Source organism: Nannospalax galili, unplaced genomic scaffold (genome assembly GCF_000622305.1).
Source record: "Nannospalax galili isolate Female #2095 unplaced genomic scaffold, S.galili_v1.0 scaffold1128, whole genome shotgun sequence".
NCBI classification, from domain to species: Eukaryota; Metazoa; Chordata; class Mammalia; order Rodentia; family Spalacidae; genus Nannospalax; species Nannospalax galili.
In genome coordinates, this window is record NW_008358632.1 from 1,521,002 (window position 1) to 1,546,382 (window position 25,381).

Below are 25,381 nucleotides of genomic sequence, written 5' to 3' on the forward strand. Positions count from 1 at the left end.
ACTTCAGAGGGAAGCCAGAACCTGGCTCCAGTTATGCGAAGTCCCCCATCAAGAGCTTCTGAGTGAACCAGTTATGTGGGGTCTCCCATCAAGAGCTTCTGGGTGAATCATAAGGTGGGTGAGCACCTGGCAGCCCCCATCCCCTGTAGCTGGCTTGAGGTTAGGGGAAGGACTCATCCAAGGCTGCCTGGGGAGATGCAAGGTGCGCTGGGGTAGCCTCCAAAACTGGCACTCCTGCCAGTAGGAGGCCTGAGCCCTTGGGAGGAAAGGGCAGGCACTCTGCCTAGGTGACCTGGCATGGAGAGGGGGGCAGCAGCAGGCAGAGAGGCTTTGTTTCCTCTTGGGCACCTTGGGTTAAGCTGCCTTTGAGCAGGGCAGAGAAGAAAGGTGTCTTTATGTGTGGGGCATCAGGGCAGTAGATGGGAGCCAGTGAGCCCTCCTGTCCTGTGGGTTTGTATACTCTTCATTTTTGTATTCAGTATCTAATAGAGGTCTAGACACATAATAGGTACTGAAGAAAGAGTGGAGCCATATACAAGTCCAGCGTGGGTAGGGAAATCTTCAGAGGTGACACTGCACCTCTGGGTGTCTGACAACATTGGGCCCTGGGTACTGTAGATCTCGATTGACCACATAGCATATTAAGTCTGAAATCAGGCCCAGATGGCTGAACTCTTGGGGCCATTGCTTAGTAACTGTGTGTGCTCAGGCAAGTTACTTAAACTCTCTGAGCCTAAGGCTCCCCTTCTGAAAAATGGGGACAAAAATACTTGCTGACTATGGTACTATGATTGAATGGAGTTGAGCATTTAGCACTGTGCCCAATGCAAAGTAGACATTCCTACATATTAGCTATTATTGTTGCCGTTATTATTACTATTGTCACCATCACTTCCTTAAGAGCGGGGATAGGAACCAGTAACTCTAGGTCCTTGTCAATTCTGATTCCATTTGTCTGTGATGTTATTACTCAGTAATTCTATTACTTTCTGACATGGCCTTATTCGTGCCATGTTATAAGTTGCCAAGTCTGTAACCTGCCACATGATGGGGCCTTGGCCCTGGGGACTCAGCCCCTCCCTGCTCCCGGCATGAGGTGTGTACAAGGCCCCCAAAGGTTCCGGCACAGGGCCAGCCACTCCGGCCAGACGCCCATCCATCTGTCCTGGCCCCTCTGCCCTGCCCTCACCATCTGTCTCTGCCAATGCCCATCAGTCTGGGTCAGTTGAGCATCATATAACAAATGGCCATTATCAGAGGCCATTGTGCAGAGTGATGGATTGCATGCTATGAAGCTAGGCTGGGGGTGGGTCACCCCGTACAAATCATGGGGGAATAAACGCCATTCATCACAGCTTGCTCTCTCCAAGGGCAGTTGACACCTATGTAGCTCCAAGGTGTCACTTCTCTTGAACACAAGCAAGTTAATGACGCTTGACCTGGGTCTGGGGGCTGTGTTTTGGGGGAGAACTTTCCTCAGGCCTCCTCCTTCCCTGTCCCTCTTGGCTGCAATTGTTGACAGGCTGAGAACAATACATTCCCTGTTCAACTCAGCTTAGGCAGTGGGCAGCCCTATGTTGGGACAGCCAGTGCTTACCTTACCCCACTGAGTCCTTCTGCAGACCCACTCACTGGTGTTCAGACACTAGCTATTCTCTGCCAGACATCTAGCTCTCTGGGCTCACCTTGAAGCCTCCTCTTTTAGGAAGGCTTCCTAGATTTGCTCTGTCCCTGTCCTAGCCTCCCTGATACCTCCATTGGTGTAAGCAACAGGTAGTAAGTACTTTCTCTTTTTTCCAGCTATCTACTAAACACTTTTAAAAGCCAGCCATGATTAGACACAGTAGTGATATGAACTCTGCCATTTGTGAAACAGAGCCACAAAACTCAATGCATTTAACCTCATAAGCCAATTCCCTACAGTTGGGCAAAGTAAGGTGCAAAGCAGTCCAGGGCAAGCCCTTTCTGTGGGTACCAGTCCTCTACCTCACAGTTGGGATATAACTGAGCTCAGATAGGACCCAGCATAGGACCCAGTCAGTCATCTGCAGGTCCATCTCTCCCTTTCTTCCCCCTACCCATGTGAGGGGACAGCAGGCCAGGTAGAAGAAACCTCTCCCAGCAGGCCCAGCTTCAGAAATGAATTTCTTGTGCCTCTTCACTACCAAACTTGAGTCTGTCTTTTTCCACTACTGGTTCTTCTGCATTCTCCCTCCCAGCACTGGGAGACCTGGGTGAGACTCGGAGGCTCTCTGGGCTCTCCTGGTGACATAGGCCTGGTCCACAGGAGGTGCTCAATTGCTGAATCAGACAGAGGAAAGTAAAGCACCACTGCACTTTGCCTGGCAGCAGCTGTCCCCAGGACCACACTCAAAAGTAAGAGGAGGCTTGGCCCTGGGATCCCAGAGATCTAGATTTGGGTCCAGACCCTGCGAGTACTGTCTGTAATATCCTGGGGGAGTTGTGTAACTCTTTCATACCTCGGCTTCCCAACCTGGATGAAGACTGGGTTTTCAGCTCATGGGGGATGAAATAAGGTAACTACATAGAAGCCCTCTGCCAATGGCTCAGCTGTAGGTCATAGTGATATTTGCATTCACCTAGGATTTTCTATTAGAAAGGTATTGAGCACAGTGTTTCAGAGCACATAAGGGAACCAGCTGCCTATGCAATCCAGGCTTCAGCACTTACTAGTGCCTCTCTGTCCCTTTCCATGTCTCATGGGTGACTATATCTCGAAGACTTCAGGTTAGCATCATGCAGCCTTAGACTCTGGGCACTTGCAGCAGGAGCAAGTAGCAGCCTTTGTCCTTTGCCCAATATCCCCACATCACAGCCCAGCAGCAGGGGCTGGAGTGCCCTTCCCTGTTGCCCATTGGATGGTTGACTATGTGACACATTTGCCGCATGTGTCTCCTGTGCCATAGAAGAGGCTGCTGGCTAATCTCAGTCTTCTTCCCACTCAATGACTCCCACTCCAGATCCTTCTCCACATAGTGCTCCCTGGAGATGGGACAGTTGCTCAGAGCCCTGGGGGAAGGGGACATTGTGGGAAACTGACATCCTGAGAAGTGAGGGACAGGGACGACTCACCAGAAATGTTGCTGGCCAGGGACAGGTTCTCACAGCGCTGGTTCTGAAGGGAGGTGGAGACAGGGTTCAGCCCCAGGAGGAGAAGGGCCTGTGGGCACAAGGAGGTGCCGGACACTGTTAGTGTGTATGTGGGGGGTTGCCTAGAAGACTTACCCAATGCTTCTTGTCCCCTCCTCCTCTGCCTAGCATCCCTGCCCACTCTCCTGGTCCTTTCCTCCTGCATCTTGAAAGTTTGGAGTTGCCCTGCTCACCAAGGGCCTAGAATGGAAGCTGGTCAGAGAAGAAGCCTGAGCTCCTAGGACAGAGGTCATGTTTGTCCCTGGTTACTAGAGTCACAAGTGAGGCTGTTAGAGAAAGCTACTGCATGGACCCCAAACATGGCCCAACCAGGTCCCCTACCCATGCATGTATACACCTGCACATACAAGCTTCCACCTGCCTGCTGAGTGCCATGGGCTCATAGGCTCTCATTTGAGCATCTCCTTCCCTTTTCCCTTCTCCCTCCCTCCCATTGTGGTGTTTCAGGCCTGTGGTTTAATGAGCCCCTCCTGGGCCTTCATCCCTGCCTGGCTTATTAGCAGTCCTTACAAACTGTATCTCATGTGTCAAGCCCTCTTGATATACAGTGACAACATCAATGGCTTAATTTTCTCTGGAGACAGCATGGCTATGCCTACTGCAGATGGGGAAGCTGAGGCACTGAAGAGATGAATGTGTCTGGGAAGTTGGCTTGCTATCTCTGGGAGGGCCCCGTGTTACTCTGACTCCAGGATTTCAGCCCTTCTGGAAGGAGAGAGATACGGGCCTCGTGACTGGAAGCCTGCCTCTTCTAGAACTGACACCTGCCCCCAACCACCATGTACCCTCACTTAGGTCACCACCTTTCCCTATAGGTTAGAGTCTAGATGGGTAGGCTACATGACTTCTTTGGGTCTCAGTGTCCCACCTTAAAAGTAAATACAGTCCCCCCCCCCATTCCAGGTATCTGTGAGAATCTGTTGTACACACTCAAATTTGTCAAATAAGTTAATGAATGACATTGTGTTTCCGGCACATAAATGGTGCTCAGTGAGGACATATTGACTGATTTGAACCTGGTGGTTGTTATCTGGTCTGAGTGATAAGGTGGAGTCAAAAGTGGGAGCTGTTTCTGCTGGGATTCCATTTGTAAGGGGGTCCAGAAGAATGTGGGAGCAGGAGAGGAGCATTGTAACATGTCAGCTGGGGTCCTGACGATGGTGACAGCAGAGTCTCCAGGGAGATGACAGCCTTGGAAGTGCTCTTCACATCACCGTCCTGCTCTGCTCCCCTATCTACTCCATCCCAGAGCCCCCACCCTCACCAGTATCCACTCCTTCCCCCTCCTGTAGGTGCAGATGACAAAATCAGGCTCTGCTGCTTTCTTTCCCACCCTGCAATCACATCCCTGGTCAGAGCCTAGACCCACCCCCCAAAAAGTCCCCCCCTGGGGCTAGAGAGATGGCTCAGGTATCCTCTTCTGGCCTCTGCAGGCATTGTGCACACATGGTGCACTAACATACATGCAGGTAAAACATTTGTACACATAAAATAAAAATAAAATAAAATTTTAAAATGAAGCCACTTAGCGGTTAAGAACAGTGATTATTCTTGCAGAAGACCTGGATTCAGATCCCAGCACCCACATGGCAGCTAACAACTGTCTGTAACTCCAGTTCTAGTGAATCTGATGCCCTCTTTTGACCTCCATGGGCATTGCACAACACTGGTGCACTTCCATACATGCAGGCAATACATGCATACACATAAAATAAAAATAATAAATAAAATATTAAAAAAAGAAGTCCCTTTGACCTGGTGGCTTACTGGTCCACATTGTTCCCCTTGGTGTTTACCCAAATCCTTAGTGGGCTTTGTATAATTCATTCCCACAGTCCCAGTACCCTCCCTCTATCCCACCCTAAGGCTCTCTGCTTTTATTGACTGAAACCAGACACCTCAATAGTCCCTAGGCTTACACCCAATCCTGTGCAGTGTTGGGGTCAGCAAACTTGCTCCTGAGCCTCGCCAGTGATTAGAATAAACCCATTCATTGCTCTGGCACTGAGCAACTTCCCACACTTTTATTAATCAGTAATTAAGCTTCATAGTCTCTGGAGAGGAGAAAAATATTGTTAGCCTCACTTTCCAAATGCAAACACAGAAGTGGAGGGAGGAGGAGGCTACGGGCCAGCTGGTGACTACTGCCAGCTAAGCAAAGAACAATGTCCTCATGACAATGCTCACAGCTCACTCAGAGTCAGTCGGGACCCAGGTTCTGTGCTGTCCCCATAGACGGGCAATGGCTGCTGGGGCCTAGGAAATTCTGCCCCACTTTTACTACTACTACTACTTCTTCTTCTTCTTCTTCTTCTTCTTCTTCTTCTTCTTCTTCTTCTTCTTTTCTCTCTCTCTCTCTCTCTCTCTCTCTCTCTCTCTCTCTCTATATATATATATAAATTGAACTCAGCTCAGCCATAGGCAAATTAAAGAAACTACAAATACCACTGTCTGACATCTACCCTTATCAATCTAATACTTAAATTGTGCGTTGTTCTTCTTCCAGCTCTCCCTTGAAGACACATCAGGTCCTATTCCTATGTACTTACCCTATGTCAACTCTTGCCACATGACCCCTCCTGGACCAGCACACCTTCACCCATAGTCTGTGTGCCCAGCACCTGGTGACTCAGCTGTCCTCGGGGCCAGCACCCTTCCCGAGCCTTCCAAAGTAATTTAGCATATGCTTTCGATATGCCGCTGGTCTCCCAGTGCCCTGTACATGTGGAGGTGCTCTCAATGGACGCCTTGGGCGAGTCTTGAGTGTGTGAAACCAGTTCATTATCATGCACCCACGACCTGGGCTCTAATTAGAGGATGAATACAAGGACCAGAAGTTCTTATTCTTGAATCTTAAAGTCCTGGGGGTCATTAGTGCAGAAATTGAGTCTTGAGTGTGTGAAACCAGTTCATTATCACGCACCCACGACCTGGGCTCTAATTAGAGGATGAATACAAGGACCGGAAGTTCTTATTCTTGAATCTTAAAGTCCTGGGGGTCATTAGTGCAGAAATTCAGATTCATTGGAAAACTGAAATAAATGCCTCAGGGTGAAGGTCTCGGCTGACCTTGAACCCTACTTCTTGTCTGTCTAGTCTTGGTTGTGCTGGGTCATAAAGCCATTTTCCATCTGCAGAGGATGTGGGCTGCATTATGCAAAGGCAAATACTTCTTAGAATTCCTAAGCCAGCCTCTCCTCTCCTGAAAGGTCGGCTCTGAGGCAGCATATTTGCCCCCACCACCTCCTGCTCCGCAGGTTTGTAAAGGCTTCTGGCTGATTCCAGAATCACACTTCCAAGAAAAGCCCTTGTTTTCCTGTGCATTTCCTCCAGCCAACTGCAGATCTCCTGGTCACCTCCATTTTCTCTATCAACAGGGGACTACTCCCCAGGCACGAAAAGCCTCCCAAACTTTCCAGGCTATTGTTTGCTTCTCTTAACTGAGATTTGTTTGTTTGTTTGTTTGAAGACAGGCTTTTTCTATAGCCCATGCTGGCTTCAAACTCAAAATCCTCCTGCCTTGGTCTCCCAAGAGCAAGAATCAAAGTCATGTGCCACTATATCCCGCTAAAACTGGTTATTCTTAATCTGGGGTCCACATATACATGGGGGCAGGCAGCGGACACCCTGTAATTAAATGCAGAATGGTCCCTGTAATAAAAGAAACTGCCTAGTGGGCATGGTGGTACATGTCTTTAATCCCAGCACTGGGGAGGCAGAGGCAGCTGGATCTCTATGAAATCGAGGCCAGCCTAGTCTACATAGTGAGTTTCAGGCTGTAGCTGGGGCTACAGGGGACCTGTCTCAAACAAACAGACAAACAAATGAAATATCCTGGGGAGGAGTCATCACTTTCAGTACTTACTCAGCTTCTCAGCAAGGTCTAGGCCTCTACCAAACTGGACTGGAGACCCTCCTTTAAATCAGACCGAAGTGCATTTAGCCTGAGTTCCACTACTTCCTCAGTCCCTCCTCAACTGGCCTCTCGTTCAATACTGGTTGTCTTTTCAGGACCATTTTTTAAGTTTTATGTGTATGTACTGCAAGTGTATATGTATGTGGTGCACATGCCCATCCACATACATGTGGAGATCAGAGGAGGATGTCAGATGTCCTCCTCTGTTGCTTTCTGCTTTGAACCGGAAGCTCACTGTTTCAGCTAGGCTGGCTGGCCAGCGAGTTCCCAGGATCTGTCCCCTAATGCTGGGCTAACAGGTGTATGCAGCTTTTTATGCAGGTGCTTGTGATTCAAACTTAGGTCTTCCTGTTTCACGGCAAGCTCTCTTACCCACTGAACCCCAGCTCTCCAGAACAATTTTTGGAAAAAAAAAAAAAAAGTAAGTTTCAATGCTTCATGAAATTTGCTATTTTCTAGCTATAAACTAACCAAAATGGTGCTAACATGGCGACCCTGCCAGTATGATAGGTTCGCTCACTGGTGAATACCCTGCTTCTGTGCCCTAGCCTGGCAGATTCAGGCATCAACAGAACCTCTGCCTTATAGCTCATCTCTGTAAGCCTTGAAAGTCAAATCTGAGAAGGATAAGGGCAAGCTTCAGCTCAATGGCAGGTGTACACAGGGTGCTAGATCTAGCTGTGCACAGGCAGGGCAGCCACAGGAGAAGAGAGACCAGAGAGGCACAGAGGAACAGGAAAAGCTGCACTGGAGCCTCTGGAGGGGTGACAGGAGGGCTGAGTCTGACAGCTGCCTACTTTAGCAACACCCCCCCCGACCCCCCGGGCCAGTGCAATCTGAGCTGCCACCCCAGTTCCCATGGCTTTGGCAGAAAGGTTAATCACACGGGGAAAATGCTTATTAGAGACCATAAATAACCACTTTGCTAAAGCTCCATTTGGTCTTTAAGGCACAAAGTACAATTTCCTTTGATGGGCTGATTCCATGATTAGCTTTTTGGGGAGGGAGGGAGGGAGGGGTGGCCTGGAGGGAGCTAAAACTACCCCTACCTCTTCAAACTTTCTGAAGAACCAGAAGGACTGGCCTTCCCTCCCCAGATCATCCTGGGGGACCTCCAGAGCCCTCAGGGGTGGCAGAACCAGCCTCCTGACAGCTGTGGGCTATGTTCAAGTGTCCTCAGCCATTCCTCACCCTCCTGCTGTGCTCAGAGCCCAGTTTTGCCACTGCCTGTGTGACTAGATGAGTCACCTGGCCCTTGGGACTGGACTTCCACTTCTGTGAAGGGCAATGAAGAGGGAGTGTAGACCTCCTGGGAACCAGAAAAGTGATGCTTCTGAAATTTAACCCTGTTACAAGGGCCAGCAGGGTCCTTCTCACTGTTTGGTCCCTCTGGGCCTTAGAATCCTCCTTGGCTCTGGAGAGCAGGCCTGGCACTGTATCCCTGAGGGTATTCCTGCTGCCACCTGCCCCAGGCTCTCATCACCTCAGTTCCACTCTGCCCTCTCCATGAGCTTGCCTCTGGGAAGAGATGTGTCAGCCCAAAAGGATGGCATTTTGTTGCTTTTTCAAGCCTTTGTTAGACTGGAATTCTATATTCATAGAGTAACTAAGAATCTGATTTGGAAAAAGAAGAAAAGGAATTCAGAGGTAGAGAAGAACCAGGACAACAGAGAGAGAGCAAGAGAGAGCGAGCGAGAGAGAGATCATGAAAACAAGAAGGAAAGCTCAAATGATTCCAGGGGACAGGGGTTACACAGTGGAACTATGGGGTGGGCTTTCTGGGGGAGTTGAGTCTGTAGAGGGTAGATATAGTCAGGAGGAGAAACCTTCTAGGCCTGGAGAGACCCAGACTACCAGAGGGAGGGGACTCAGACAGTGAACTGAGATGGATCAGGAGGCCGAGAAAGCCAACACAGGCTCCTGAGCAGCAGACAGTTGGAGCTTGTCAGTGTCCTCATTGGAAGGTGTGGAAACATTGCAGGCCTTGAGGGAAAAAGAGCCAGGAGTCTCTTGATTTGTGATGCAGTTCACTAGGTCTGTGATAGAGCTGGGTTCAGAAGACCATGGGGGCCACAGCAGCACTCCCCAGTAAGGTCAAGATCATAGCCCCATTCCCTACTTGTTGAGGCCCTGAATCCTGGGTTCCTTTGACAATTCCTCTCTTTTTCTGTCTCCTCTGAACCTCTCTCTCTCTCTCTCTCTCTCTCTCTCTGATATGATGTATGGGGGTGTGCACACATGTGCATGTGGGTACATGGGCCTACTTATACTCATGTAGAGGCCATGGGTCAACATCAGGTGTCTTCCTCTATTACTCTCTACCTTACTTTTTGAGACAGGATCTCCCACTGAATCTGGAGCTCACAGTCCTATAGACTGACTGGTCAGTCAAGGCCCCCTGGGATCTGCTTATCTCCACCTTCCAGTGATGGGATTACAAGGGTGCATGTTCACTCCCAGCTTCCGCCCCCCCGCCCCCAGCTTTTTTACATGAGTGCTGGAGACGCAAACTCAGGTCCTTATGCTTATACAGCAAGTGCTTTACCCACTGACCCATCTCTCCAGCCCTCCTCTGACTGTTCTGACTGCTTTTGCTCTTCACTCTGATCAGGTACAGCCTGCCTTGAGCAAAGCCAAGGTGAACGAGTCCAGATGTGATAGACAGCAGGGCTCATAAACCACAATTTCTTTACCAGGTTGACTCTTTCACTGCATTGAAACACTGAGGATCTGCCTTGCAGAAACAAAACATGTGCAATCAATTCTTCAAACCCTGTCTCTGCTGCCACAGATATGTGGGCAGTCACGGGCCAACTGAACTCCAGCAGAACCATGGATAACTCCGGGGTCTCCACAGGTACACAGGCTTTGAGAAGAGAGAGTGGTTGGGTGTGTGGGAGTGGTGACTGCAAGCTGTGCATAGCCCAGCTGAGACCCTCAGGCGACACCTTTGCCTCTTCTGATGCACACAGAGGCACCCGAAAGATGAGTCCCTGGTAACCCTGGACTAAGGATAGAGGACAGCGATGTCACATGTCCTTTCTTAGTCTTTCTGACTTGTCCCCAAGCAGTCCCCTCTCTCCTCACCTAGCTCCAGGCCAGACCCTCGCCCCAACAGTCTCTTTCTATCGACAGCCACAATCTGTCCCCACCCCAAGGCAAAGAGCCCATTTCCCCCCGCCGATTATTCCAGGCAGACAAAAAATAATTTATTGCTGCATTTAATTAGCTTAAATTGCTGTTGTACAAAGAAGAAAAAATGGAATGGAAAATCTGCCTACAGTTAAGGGAAGAGGGTGCGCCTGGGTGTTCCCCGCCTCCAGACTTTCTCCGGGGCCCTGAGCTCTCAGGAATCCGGCTCTATCCTTACCTCTACTCCTGTACACCCCTGCCTCCACTCACTGAGGCCTCTTGGCAGGGCTGGGCCTGAGCCACTCTGGAATTTACACATGACCCTCGAGGGCCCAGGAGTATGTCTCCTTGGGCTATAAGTTCTCTGGGTAGGGTCCAAGTCTCTACTGATGCCCTCAGTGAGGCCCAACACAGAGTAAGTCCCAAAACCTGTTGAATGAATGAACAAACAGATGGGCTTTCCCCTTCTGTCCCCAGAGTGCTGTGATGATTTAAGAATTTTTCCTTCCTTCCTTCCTTCCTTCCTTCCTTCCTTCCTTCCTTCCTTCCTTCCTTCCTTCCTTCCCTCCCTCCCCCCCCCTCCCCTCCCTCCCCTCCCTCTCCTTTGTTTCTTCCTTTCTTGTTTTCTTTTTCCCCACTTTGGTTTTCTGAGACAAAGTTTTACTCTAGCCCATGAATTCACTATGTACCCCAGGATGGCTTTGAACTTCTCCTGCCTCAGCCTCCCCAGGCCTGGGATTACAGGTATGTGCCGCCATGCCCAGCTCCACAGGGACACTCTGACACTCACTTTCTTCTCCCTACTGTCCTCTTCCCTGCTGGGGTTTCCTTCTCCTCCTCTTCATCTTGCCTCCTGAACACGACTCCTGCCTTGGACTCCAGGGAGCTGAGCTCAGGAAAGATGCACTCTGGAGCAGGGGAGGCAGGGCTGAGAGCCCTTTCTGACTCTGCAACTTGCTCTGGGACTGTGGACAAGTTACTGCCCATCCCCTTTTTGGCCTCAGTTTTCCCAAGTGTGAACTGAGCAGGGTGTTTGCACCCAGCGTTCCTCTTCAGGTTTAAATATACTCTGGTTCCATGACTTCAAAATCCTAACTCTGGGGCCAGAGAGATCCATGGTGGAATTGCTTACTACCCAGGGCCTACCTGTGTGATCCTGGGAAAATCACTGAACTTCTCCCAGCTTTATTGCCCACAATGTAAATGGGACTAGTAGGAATGAAATATCTATACCCTGAAGTTCCTAGAGAGGTTTGGCAATTCAGTGCATACAGAATCTTAGCGAGGGGCCAGAGGCACAGCCAACTCGACAGCAGTGTTCTTTCTCTCTACTCTGCAAGGTCTACTCTGACTCAGTCTTCCTGACCAGAAGTGCTCCCTGCCTGGTCCCCTGCCCACCATTCTCCACCACCAGTCTGTTCCCAGGAGCCATGGCTACTTACAAAAGTGGTGCGTGCATCACCATCAATGAGGATTTGCTGGGCACAAGGTGTGAGCCATGGAGTGGTTTCTACCTCCCATCCCTGTGGTAATGGTTAACTTCCACTGTCAGCCTGATTGGATTAAGGAACATCTAGGGCATTAATGAGGCATACTTCTGTGAGGGAGTTACCAGAGATGAGGGAGTTACCAGAGATGAGGAGGGAAGACCCGCCCTGAATGTGGGTGATGCAATCCCATGGCCTGGAGTTCTACACAGAATGAAAAGGGAAGAAGGAGAAAGAGAGCTGAGCACTGGAGGTTTCTCTTCTCTGCTTTTTGGTTAGGGCCGCGGACCAAGCCCTATTTCCATCATGCCTGAGGTGAAGGACTGTTTTCCTCTGAACTGTGAGCCATAATAAACCCTTCCCCTCTTCAGCTGTTTTTTTGACTTGGTCACATGATGAGAAAAGTAACTTACACACCCACCCTGCCTCTGCCTGTCCTCTGCACTAGGCATGACTTGTTCTCTGATACCCTCAGTGACATGTTTGCCCATTGTGGACCTCTGACCTCCCTTCCTGCCTTTAGCCTTCCCAATTTACTGAAGGCTTTTCTGGTAAATTTCTCATCTAATCTTAACCTCCTCCCCCATTCCAAAAAAAAAGTTGGAATTTTTACTGTTTCTCCAATGTACAGATGACAAGCTGCTGTAAACAGATACTTGCCCATGGTTGTTACCATGGCAACTGGAGGCACTGGGGTGGACGCTGCTCCTACCCTCCGTAGGATGACCTGTTTCCTGCTGTTCCCCATTTCTCTTTCTCCTCCTGTTCCTTCTTTCCACAAAGCTGGTGCTTCCCAGTGACATGGGTACAGGTTTCTTTTGGTTCGTCACCCCTAGTTCCTTCCTGTAGCCCACCTTTCTGGGAGTTGTGGTGAGAATGAGGAAGGATGGGGGGGAATCCCTTGTGGAACCAATCTGGGAGGCATGACTCAGGAAGGGCTGAATTGGGGTCTCACAGAGGAAGGGAGCCTTGCCAGGGCTCTGATCCTGCCCTTAGGGAGCCGGAAACTGTGAACTGTGGGTGGCCCCTGAATGCTGGGAAATGTCCTGTCTCTGAGGAGGTGGAAGACAGAACTGAGGTGTCAGGATAGCTGTGGAGACACCAGCCCTACAGGTGACACCATCCTAGGGATTCTCCATCACTGCATAGAGCCAAGTGTGAAGTGGCAGCAGAAGCGTGTTCTTGAAGGAGAAGCATTTCAGAAGCGATTTGAGGAGGTCAGGAAGGAGGCAGACTGTCTGGCAGCTGGCAAGTGGGCTCCATTACAGAAAGGCTAGAGGGTTTGTAACAGGGTTCCTTGGGTGAGCCGCTGCCTGTCAAGGCCCACTGAGTGGTGTCAGGGCAGAAGTTAGGAATATCCATGGAACAGGCCTATGCCTCTGTTTCTCTCTCAACCATAAACATGAGTTATGCAAACCTAGAAGTCTCCCAATCGTGGATGGTATTGGGCCTAGAGGAGCACTACTGGCATGTAGCAGGATGAAGCCAAGGAGGTTAAACATCCCACAGTGTACAAGGCAGTCCCCACTGCAAAGAACTACTGTCCCAGGCTAGGGGATGGCCAGGTTGGTAAAAGTGGTTGCCTTGTAAGCATGAAGTCCTGAGTTGGATCTCCAGAATCCACATAAAAATGCTGGATATAGTAACACACTTGTAATCCCAGCACTGAGGAGGCTGAGAGAGAGGCAGATCCCTAGGGCCTGATGGCCAGCCAGTCTTGCCTAACTGGTGAGCTCCAGGCTTTGTCTCAAAAGAGGTGGATGGTATTCCTAAGGATGGCACCTAAGGTTGTCTTCTGGCCTCCATACACGCGCACACACACACACACACTCAGTCACTCACATATATACATGTATACCCACATTCATACACATGTACACACATACACATTAAAAATTAAGAATTCAGGACTGGAGAGATGGCTCAGTGGTTAAGAGCACTGACTGCTCTTGCAGAGGACTCGGGTTCAATTCCCAGCACCCACATGGCAGCTATGAACCATCCTTAACTCCAGTTCCAGGGGAATCTGAAGTCCTCTTCCTCTTCTGGCGTCCACAGCATTGCATGACCCAGGTGCACTCACATACATGCAGGCAATATACTCGTACACATAAAATAAAAATAATAAAATATTTTTTAAAACTACGACCCTGCGTCTCGAGAGATGGCTCAGATGATAAGAACACTGAGTTTTCTTGCAGAAGACCCTTGTTGGAATCCTAGCACCCACATAGCAGCTAACAACTGTCTGTAACTCCAGTTCCAGGGGATCCGACAGCCTCTTCTGTCCTCCTCAGGCATTGCATGACATGGGTGCACTTACCTACATGAAGGCATAACACTCATATACATAAAATAAAAATAATAAAATAAAAAAGAACTATGGGGGGCAAAGGCAGGCAGATCTCTATGAGTGTGAGACTGAGGCTAGCCTGGTTCAGGCCACCTAAGGCTACAGGGAGACCCGAGAGAGGAGAGAGAGAGAGAGAGAGAGAGAGAGAGAGAGAGAGAGAGAGAGAGAGAGAGATATCTCCTTTATCTTGGGTGGTCCCTTTATCTGGGACAAGGGACAGATGTAGTATGGGGCTGGGTCCTGGTAGCTTTGGATGAACCCACCCCTAGCGTGAAGGGTTCCCTTGGCCGCACTGGGGTACTGGGACCCAATGACTATCACAAGTCCTCCTCACACCTTGGTGACAAGGGGCAGGCTGATGACTGAGAATGAGGGAAAGGTGGCTTGCACAGAGCGAGTGCCACAAATCCTCCCCCACCAGAATAAACCTCAGGGTTTCTTCCCTAGTTGTTGAGTTCAACAGCCCAGCTTTAGCTATCAGAGTTGCTCCCTAACTCAAGTACCTGCAGCAGAGCAGAACAGGTGCAAAGGGCATGGCCAGAAAGGGCATGTGCAGTGGTCCCGGCACTGAGGATGGGAACTGTAGCCTTACGAGGGTCACAGAGCAGCGCTACTCAAAGGGTACTAGGGACACATTTTAGCAAACCAAATGGTTTGCCTACCAGTCCACGGTGTGCTAAGTACAACACCTGTGAGTAACCATTTATAAACTTAGATATGAATTTGTCCTTGCTGTGACACCCAAGCGAGTTGTCAATAAAGTCATCTCCTGGAACAGGATCGAGATCAATTCCAATGTTGTCAGACTGGCAAGGTGAATCACGAGGTGCAGCCATAACCACATGCCAGTCTGCTGGGGACTGGAAAATCCCTGTGGTCTTTCTCCAGGCTGGCTAGTCAGAGGACTGGCTCATCATGGAAGGCCTCTTGGAGGAAGAGAGTTTGAGTGACTGCCGGGCTCAGTGTGGAAGGGATGAGTAGGGAGGATAGCTAAGGCTATGAAAGCAACAAGCCACCCTCTTTGAGCTTTGGTGGGTGCAGGCTGCTGACTGTAAAGGAATTTCCTACTTTAATCCCCATCATCATCTAGTAAAGAGGATATAGAAACCCAGAGAGGTGGTGTGACTTCCCGAAGGTCACCCAACTAGGAAGTGGCAGAATCGGCTCTAACCTCAGCATTAGGGACAATGCTCCTTCCTTAGGACACTCTGCTCCTCCGGGGGCACATGAACCCTGTCACTCCTAGCCTGTTTAGGAACATGGGGCCCAGCCATCTTCAGAGAAAGGACCCCAAGGCTGTCCCACTGCCACCAACAGAAAGCTGGAGGATAGTGATGTGTACTCGGGGACAAGTCCATTTGGAGGAGACAAGGATGCTGTTGCCTTAAGCCACCTCTGCCTTGCCTGGCTTCTCCTGCCTTGTTACCAGAACTTCTGTAGTTCCCACTTGGGAGACAGTAGTGCCCTGGACCTGTTCCGTGACACCCCAGCTTCTGGGAAGGTTCTTATCCTGTTACGTCCCCAGTGTCCCCAGTCTGGATCCTAACATTCCCCTGGTGACATCTCCCCAGAAACTCTCGAGATTCAGATGCCTTTCTTTGCATGTGGACTACCCTGCCTCAACATACACCATGTATAGGGACAGAGGTGGGACACACAGGGCAGGGCTGGAACCTCTGAGTGCTACTGGATGCTCAGAAGCTTCTGGGTCATAAGCCCATGCACAGAGGTCACTTGTCATTGTGTGTCATCATCCCAGCACCTCAAGTGCACAGACAGATATTCAGTGGGAGCACAAGCAGGGAGAAGCCCTCTGTTAAATCGAGTATCTATTGTGCTCCTACTGTGTGCCCAGGCCTGGAAGAAGTGCTGAACACACAATTTTTGTCTATTTGGGGTGAGGGTGTTAAGACACGGCTTCCCTGTAGCCCCTGTTGACTTGAAACTCACAATGTAGACCAGGCTGGCCTCAAACTCAGAGATTGCTCTGCCTCTGCCTCCCAAAAGCCAGGATTAAAAGCATGTGCCACCATGGTCAGCCTTTGAGTTTTTAAGAAAGACTTCCTGATCCATGCTAAGCTCAGGATCCACTGACAGAACAGTGCTTAGTGGATATACAGAGGGAGACTTAGAGCCACCCATGGGCGACACATGGGAGTGCTGGGGCCTCCATGCTGGGGATAGGCTCCCTCTGCCCCCAAGTGAGAGGCTTCTACTAGTGGGGAGGGAAAAGAAGAAACCAAAGGTGCCACTGGCGAGAGATGGGCTTGGACTGGAGGGTATCCTGAAGGAGGAAGAGTGTGGTTCAGGAAGACTGGGGGACATGGCGGGTAAGAGATGATGCAGGGCAGAGCAATGTGTCAGGGCAGAGGGGTGGGGCAAGAGATCCAGGAGTGTTGGTTCTTTCACCTCTAGAGTGGGCAAGGAGTACTCAGAGGGTCACCAGATGGGCCCTGGCATAAGAGTGGCTTCCTAAATAGTCCTCCCTGGGTCAGACTCCCCTGGACTCAGAGCCCAGCCAGTGCCCATGACCTGCTCAGAGTGAACAGCTTTGTCTGATAGAGGCAGGCCTGAAGGCAGACAGACTGACAGAGTCTTTAGGAGACCACTGGAGAGAGAAAGGGAAGTCTTGACCAAGAGGAAGGGGAGGTGTTGAAGAGTAGTTGGGTAGCTTGAAAGTTATGGACAAAGGAAGAAGGGGAAAGGCAGGTTCCCTTAAAGACCAGCATTCCCTAAAGACCAACCTCCCTCTAAGACCAGCTTCCCTTAGGACCAGCCTCTTCCTAGGACCAGTTTCCCTCAGGATCAGCCTCTCCCCAGGATCAATCTCCCTCAGGATCAGCCTCTCCCTGTTTATCTTGGAAGAAGAATCAGTGTCCAAGCATCTAAGGTTCCTATCTAGGAACTGTAGCTGGGAAGCCATGGAGGCTCCAATCTGCCATTCACTCACATTGCTGACCCTCTGGGAGTCAGTCCTCCAGCCCTGGCCTTGAGCTGGCAGATGCCCACACCTGCCTTGTGGGATTGATTGTGCAAAAGGGAGAGGAAGAGAGGGGAGGGGTAGGGAGGTGGTGCCCCCACAAACAGCCCCTGAAGAGTGGTGGGTGAGGGAGACACTACTAACAAACAGTAAAAATGGCACCATGTGTGCGTGCGTGCGTGCGTGCGTGTGACAGAGAGACAGACAGAGGACGCCCAGTGGGGAGCAGTTAGGCTCATACAGGCAGCAGTTGTGTTTCTCCCCAGGGAAGCTTGGTGTGGCCTGGCCCTAGGGCAGTGGACAGGGTCGCCAAGCACTCGGGCTTTGTCACCCATGAGCAGCCTCTGCATAGTACAGCAGGCCACAGAGTGTCCCTATTCTTGGGACCCTCCTGACTTCAGGCAGGGCATAGGAATGGGGGTGGTACTTGAGACACCAAAGATGGTGTTTCCAACAAAAGCCACCTCTGGTCTTGGAACAAGAATGCATGCTGTCATGGGTGCTAGGGAGAAAGGACAGGCCAGAATGACAGAGGCAGACGTGCAGGCCTCAAGTCACAGGTTGCTCTTCCTCCTTCCAGTCACCGCTCAGAGCTCATCTTCATGTTCTCCCCCCATCCCAAGTGGTCTGGATCTTCTGAAGTCTCCATCAGACTGTCTTTAGGCTTACCTCCTCAGTCATAACAAAGCTGTCCACTCTAAGCAGGCCATGGGCACTGGCTGGGCCCTGAGTCCAGGGGAACCTGGCCCTGGGAAGACTATGCCCTACCCAGCCTTGAGCTCTCCTTGGCCCTCTTGGGGAACCAAATGCTTCCTGTCTCCACTGCTGCCTGGACCTCCCTCTTCCTCCCATCTCTGCCCATATGCTGCCCACTAGTGATATCCTTGTGATGGGAGAGGCCACTGAGCCAGGAAATCCCTTCCACAGACCTCTGAGCCCTTCCTGTGCCCTCCCACAACACCCCCACCATCTGTCAGATTACACTCTTGTGCTTGTAACCCTGACTTACAAGCTATCTCCATTGTCCTAAAAGCCTTCAGTGCCTAATAAGGCTCAACAAGATTCCTACTATGCCTCATGGTGGCTTGATGCCTCTACCAGAGACATCTCACCTGTGATCCTTTGGCCACATAAAACCCAGAATAGCTTGTCATGTCATGGATCACCCCAAAATAAACATAATATACTCTCGTAACCCATGTTGGGTTAGACATCATCAGCATTTACTGTGTGCCCAAGACAATTCTTCATTTAGTGGGGCCTAGAGAAGCTCAAAGGTTGACTACCCCTGTGCAGTCTAAACACAGAAGTCTCCAAAGTCAGCCCAGAACAATCTTTTCCATGGTCCACAGTAGTGAAGCTGCTGGACCTGTTTGGCCAGTTTCTCTCTGGGGTTAGACCTTGGTGCCCTAGCGCACCACCAGACCTGAAACCAGGGTAACAATGAGGGAGGGTCAGTGACACTCAATCCACCTCTCTGCTCCTGGGGAAGCTGCATGTTCTGCAGCATCTTATCTGGCCTAGGAGCAGTTTTCCAGCTGCTGGATGGACAGCTGCCCATAGCATGTTTGGCTGAGATGTTTCAGTGGGTGGCTCTGGATGTAGGGACCTGGGTCTTGGAGCAGAATCCCAACATGCCCATTTCACAGAGAAGAAAGGGTATGTCCCAGTTCTGAGATGAGGGGTTCTCCCTCTCTGCTCCTTCCCTTCCTTTTATCTTTATTGAAGCAGCAACTTTGGTTGAAAATAAGTGATTAATCCTCTGTTGCCTGATAGACTCTAGGGAGCTGACAAATGTTTCCATAGATCTGGTTGTGTGGGGGGCCAACTGTACGTACCTCTTGGCCTTGAGCTCAGTTGCCTGCTGGTGACTTTGGCTTTCTCTCTGGGAGTGAAGAATGAAAAGCACTCTGGAATCGTAGGAGAGTCTATACTGCCAAGAACCCTTACTCTTCCTCCTCCTCCTCTTCTTTCTCCCCCCTCTTCCTTTTTGCCTCCTCTTCTCCATCCTCATCCTCCTCATTCTTGTTTTTTTTTTTCCTTTTTTGGGGGGGGGGCACAGTCTCATGTAGCCTAGGCTGGCCTTGAACTCAACTATGTAGCCTAACATGACTATGAAAGGCTGCCACCTCCTGAGTATTGGGATAATAGGTGTGCGAGTGCATCCAACTCCCGTTTATGCAGTTCCAGGGGTCGAACCTAGGACCTTGTGAATGCTAGGCAAGCACTCTACCAACCTAGCCGTATCTTTAGCACTTACCACTCTTTTTTATGGCCTTTCTTAAACTTAGAACATTGGTAAGGTTTATTGGGGGGGCACTATAGCTGATGCTTATTAAGCATTGTCAGTGTGACAGACACTTTGGGGCTGTGCAAGAAGTCATGGCTATTCCATAAATAGGCTCCATTTTCCTAATTTTTTGGAGTATGTGTATTATGCTGTGTATGTGTTGCATGAACTTGTGAGTGTGGGAGAGTACACAGAGGCCAGAGATCGACATTGGGAGATTTTCCTTAATCATTCTTCACCATTATTATGTTTTAAAATTTTAAATTATTTTTATTTTATGTGTTTAAGTGTATTGCCTGCATGTGTGTAAGTGCACCACATCATGCAATGCCTTCAGAAATCAGAAGAGGGTATTGGATCCCCCGGAACTGAAATTAGAACAATTGTTAGCCACCACGTGGGTACTGGGACTTGAACCCAGGTCCTCTGCAAGAGCAGTGAGTATTCTTAACTACTGAGTTATCTCTCCAGCTGGTTCTCCATTATTTTTTAAGATAGGGTCTCTTAACAGGGTCTCTCAAATGAGTTTCAGGGATCCACCTGTCTCCATCCCTTGTACTCTGCGCTGGGGTTACAAACACAGACTATTGTAACCAGGTTTCATGTGGGTTCTGGGGATCCGAAACTTAGGTCCTTGTGCTTGCAAGGCAGGCATTTTACTGATTGAGCTATTCACCCAGTCCCATCTTTCCCCCTCTTTAACCCATGAAGAAATTGAGATTCGGAGTGATAAACCTCAGTTGCTTGAACTTCATAGCAGAGCTGAAATTCAAGTCCACATTTGCTTCACTGCTGTTCCCATCTCCCAAAAGAAGATGCTGACTGTCAGGTGGCTCAATGACTATACATTGAACAGGGCAGGATGGCTGGCCAGGAGCAGTAAGTCTGAATATGAGCCTTTAGAATGGTTGTGACAGTATAGCTGCAAATGTCTCGGCGGACAGGGGCCTCCAACAGGGCCGGATCACTTATAATTGACAATTCATTCTTTGATGAGAAAACTGCAGTTAACAGCGCTACCTGCCCTCCCTTCCCCAATGGGTTCTTTTTTATTTGTTTGTTTATTTATTTTTCTTTCTATTTTATGTGTATGCGTGTATTGTCTGAATGTAGGTAAGTGTACCCATGTTGTGCAATGCCTGAGGAGGACAGAAGAGGCCATCGGATCCCCTGGAACTGGAGTTAGCTGCCATGTGGGTGCTGGGATTCGAGCCCGGATCTTCTGCAAGAACAACCAGTGTTCTTAACCACTGAGCCATCTCTCCAGTCCCTCCCTGCAATGGGTTCTTACTTCCCTTTTTATAGAATCCAGAAACGGCTGGGGTGGAATGTGAGCTGAAAGATAGCACCCCAGTCCACCGGTCACCCAGGTGAAGGCAGAAAGGGGGCAGGACTATGTCAAGCACATCCACCGTTTCCAGCTCCACACCGTCCCCAGGGCTCTGCACTGGCATTTGTCTGCTGCTTTTTTCTCTCTAATAACCATAGTGGGTTTAAGAGGGGCTTAGCTTTACTTCTCTTCTGGGGTAGCTTAGGTATCTCTCAGGCGTCTCTGTTCTGAGGTGACGTCTATGTCCTGTGGGAGCAGCAACGATGTGTTCACTCCAACTGTACTGACTAAAAGGAGGAGATGACAGCACAAACCTCATCCTAGTCCCCAGGCATCTGTTAAACACCTACTGTGTGCACTGGGTTTTCAGGCCTGGTGCTGTGAAGGGGAAAGGCAGCTGGGAGGTCACCATGACCCAGAGAAGAGTACTTGGTCCCACACACTGAACTCCCCAGCTGGAGAGGAGCAGAGCTGGGAAGGCAGTTTGCTGTACCTTCTTATCCCAAGTCAGGCCACAGCCCTGAAAAGAAGATGGGAACACAGAGCTTTGAAAGAGACAGAGGGTAAAGGGAAGCAGTTCTAGACCTAGGCACAGATAGAAACTGCAGCTCAGAGAGGGAAGGTGACCTTCCAGAAGTCACACAGCCCATTGGAGGCAGAGCTAAGAGCAGAGATTTGCTGCCTGCTAGGCTAACTATCTTACCGTTTTAGCTACTGAAACTCAAAGCCTTGCTCCCTCTCTCAAGGCCTCACTTCCTCCAACATTCCCACTCCTTAGGCCCTTAGGCTTGGCAAGAATCTGGGACACTCAGGGTAGTGCCAAAGGGCCTCTTTGACCCCCAGACTCCTATGGGGCTGATCTCTGCTGGATGCTGCTCTTGCTCTCCAAGAAATCGAATGTCAGCAAGGGTAAGAAATGGATTTTCCACTTGAGCTCAGGGCCAGTGGCCTGCTTTTTCATGTCTATACACTCTTGAGAAGGGGCTGACCTGCCAGGTTCCTCCCTAGGGCAGAGCCTATCAAATCCCATGGCTTGGCCTTGCTCTGGGTCTCCCTACTCTGTTTCAGATCTGTGGGCAGGCTACTTGTCCCATAACCCACAATCCCACCCTGGCTCACTTTTTTTTTAAAAACTTTCTATCCCTCCTGACAAGGCACCTCTTTGAAACCTGCCTCCATTGTTACTTAAACAAAGAAACAATTTTTGAAGGCCCATGTTTGAGCACCTGCCTAGGGAAGGCGGCACAGAGCAGCTCACAGGCATTCTGCAGCTGTGGGAAACTGCCCTCTGAAGTCTCAGAAACAACACGGGACAGACTGGGGCTGTGACACAGCAAGGGAGAGCCTGTCAGATGGTCATAGCTATGCCTAGACCCGGCTCTTGAGAACAAGACCAGCAAGGAATAAATATCACTAAACTATTCACAGCTGTGTATTGGGAGCGTGCTAACACAGATAGTTCCTCCTCTGGTTTATAGACTTTGCTGAATGTTGCTAAACTGTTGCAGACAATAACGGAAGCAACAAAACCGCAGCCCCCCCCACCCCCGCCAGCACTCATTGTCCTTTAAGAGTCCACTGAGGCCAGGTGCAGTGGCACAGGCCTTTAATACCTGTACTTGGGAGGCAGAGGCAGGCAGATCTCTATGAGATCCTGGCCAGCTTGCTCTATATAATGAGTTCCAGCTGGGACTATAGGGTGACCCTATCTCAAAACAGGAAAAAAAAAAAAAAAAAAAAAAAAAAGAGTCCACTGTGGCCTGGTCTTTACCCCACAAAATCACTGCCAGGAATCACCAGTCACCAGAACACATATCTGTTTCCTGGAAGCTGCAGGTTGTAGGGGTGACAGGGAGAGGGACCCTCTCTCCTCACCCATGAACACTCCACACATATACCTGTCTCTCCCTCCTCAATAACACACACACACAAACACACACACACACACACACACACACACACACACAAAGCCCATCTCTCCTACTCTCCCCCAATGCTCTATAACCAGCTCAGTGTGAAGCCCACACTATAGGACCCTGAATGACTCTTTTCCAACCATAACTTGACCATCAGGGACAGAACTGGTTTTTGCATGAACCCTAAGTTGCCTTGATTCATACTTTCAAGCTGATGAAACTCTCGGCTTTCAGCTGGTAGAGGTTCAGAGTGAGTTATCTCTCCTACTCTCCCCCAATGCTCTATAACCAGCTCAGTGTGAAGCCCACACTATAGGACCCTGAATGACTCTTTTCCAACCATAACTTGACCATCAGGGACAGAACTGGTTTTTGCATGAACCCTAAGTTGCCTTGATTCATACTTTCAAGCTGATGAAACTCTCGGCTTTCAGCTGGTAGAGGTTCAGAGTGAGTTTTAAGTAGAATTTGTACTGGCAAAAGATAACAAAACAAAGACCTCGTCCAGAGTGCCAGGGGTTGAATCCTGTGTGCCTCTGAACAAGTAGCTTGAACTTTCTGTGCTTCAAGAATAATTCCTACTTCCTGGGGCTGTTATGAAAACTACTTAACAGTGTTTACAAAGCAGGTAGGTGGGCAGGAGGAACACCTATACCCCTCCCTCTGTATCTACTGGCTCATACTGAATTTACCATAGGAGACAGAAGTCTCCCATCTCCCACTATCCAATAGGAATGACAACAGAAAAAAAAAAAAAAAGGATTTTTTTCTTTTAGGAAAATGTGATCATTCTGAACACATACTTGCACACAATTCCAAGAACTGCCTGAAAAAGAACACTTATCTATTTCCATATAAACCTGAAATAAAATACCCACAGTCCAATCTTCTGAATCCACTTGAAAGACTGAATCCTGACAGGTCTGTGAATTTAGACAGAGCATCAGCAGGAAGCTTTAGAAAATACTACCATTTGATTATTATCTGCGCAACCTCCCTGAATGTCATTTTCTACCTTCTTTGCTGGAAATCTTGCTCTCCCAGAAAATAATCATGGGGTCTCTTGGGTTCACCGTCTCATGTTTAAACACAACTTAGGAGTATTTAGAGAGGGAGGTTGGTGGGAACCTCAGCGACTGGTAAGCCAGGGATTCACATTTTAAATCTCTGTGGTTTTAACTCAAACAGCTTTTCTAACAGGTCAATAAATGTACAGTCGGTTTACTAACTGATGGAAAAATCAGAGTCAATCCGCGCCCCTCGCCCGAATCCACTTCAATCTTTTAAATGTAATCGCTTTTGAATGCCCTGGGCTCGGTCAACCCGTCATCTCTCTGCGTGGGGCCCAGGCGGTTCCCACTCACTAGTCTGGAGCCGCAGGCGTTGCTACCCAGGGTGAGGAGCTCGGCACCCAGGCCCACTCGCCTCCCTGGCCTGCGGTGCTTAGGTGCCTGCACCTGGCAACCCCGCGCGCTCCAGAACACGCTTGTCTTCTGCAAAGTAGCGCCTGTCCCCAGGCAGCGGGCCGGGTTATCGAGCCCCTAGCCCTTCCCCGGCTCCCGCCATCCACGCAGCCCCACGTCACCCCCAAAGTTTACCCAGCAGGTGCTGCAAACGCTGACTGGAGACTTTCCTAAACTCGGGGCGCCAGAACTGCGTCTCCAAGCCGGGTGGCAGAAGCGAGCAGGGCTGCGGGCTGGAGAGCGAGCGTTGCGCTCCCGGCTGCAGTGCCCCAGGACCGACCCGAATAGGGCAGGTGGCACCATAGCATCCTGGAGATGCTACGTTACTCAAGGGTCGCGAGGCGCGGGCGACATCTACCTCTGGGACCTGAGGCTTTCCACGCACGGGAAGGGGCAGGAAAGAGCGCCCAGCACTGGACAAGGGCGGCTTGCGGGGTTCAGGACCAGGACCCCAACCCTTCCAGAGCCCGGGTTCCCGAGATCCGTGTCTGTAGGGGACCGAGCTTCGGCCCCAAAGCCTGCAGCGATTCTCGGTGCAGAGCCGGTTCCTCGAGTGGGCGGACCCCCTATCCTCCCGCGCCGCGTAGCTTCGCCCCAACCCTTTCTTTTTCCACCGCTGTTCTAGTTCTCCCTCGGCCTCGTAAACCCGGCTTCAGAGGTGCAGGGAGAGGATGTGAGGCTGCGCCCAGCCTCCTGGGACGCGCCCGGGTCGCCGATCCCCTCCCCCAGCACCCCTAGCACCCCCAACCCACGCCTGTCCGGCGCCCGCCGGGCGGAAGATGCTCCTGATCCTGGGCGGGCTGGTGAGCTCTTACCTTCACGAGCCGGAGCTGCGGGCACCGTCCCATCCTCGGGCTCGCTCCGTCACCGTCCTGGATGCCGGGGTCCCTCGGACATCCCAGAAGGGCCGGCGGGTGGCTGCGATCTCCGGTGGCGCGCGCTTGGAGGCGAGGCTCCCGGGTCGCTGCGCCGTACTGTGACAACCGGCTTCGCCCCGCTCGCCCTTCCCGGGCAAGTCTGGCCCGCCGGCTCCCGACTCAGCCCGGCGGGCTGCCGCCTTTCTCCAGCCAGGAGCCCGCGTCGCCCGCCACCTCCCCCACAGTCCTCCCGCCGCTCGCCTCGGCTCCCCGCCCCCTCGCTCGCGTCCCCTCCTCTCTCCCCCTCCCCTCTGGTCTCTCCTCCGCGCCTCGCCCCTTTGCTGGAGGCCGGCTCGGGTCCCCAGGATCCCCAGCCCTTCCCCGGCCGGCTCCCTGCTCCCTCGCTGCGTTCCCCCGCTTCCCCCGCACCCGGGCTTGCGGCAGTCTGCTGGGCGCGAGGGCAGCGGTGGCTGCCGCCGCAGCTCC

At 50.7% G+C, this 25,381-nt stretch overlaps 1 protein-coding gene across 2 annotated transcripts in view; it reads right to left on the reverse strand.

Moving 5' to 3' along the window:
- The window catches only part of Crhr1 (corticotropin releasing hormone receptor 1), a 44,636-nt gene extending 19,508 nt beyond the window's left edge, over window positions 1–25,128 (reverse strand). For both annotated transcript variants that reach the window (XM_008821912.2, XM_008821910.2), the window contains exons 1-2: window positions 24,854–25,128; window positions 3,094–3,181 (exon numbers count right to left, since the gene is read on the reverse strand). In XM_008821912.2, the coding sequence (XP_008820134.1) occupies window positions 3,094–3,181; window positions 24,854–24,886 (121 nt within the window). In that variant the 5' untranslated portion in view covers window positions 24,887–25,128. The remainder of the gene's footprint in view (window positions 1–3,093; window positions 3,182–24,853) is intronic.
- Window positions 25,129–25,381: the final 253 nt, after the last annotated feature.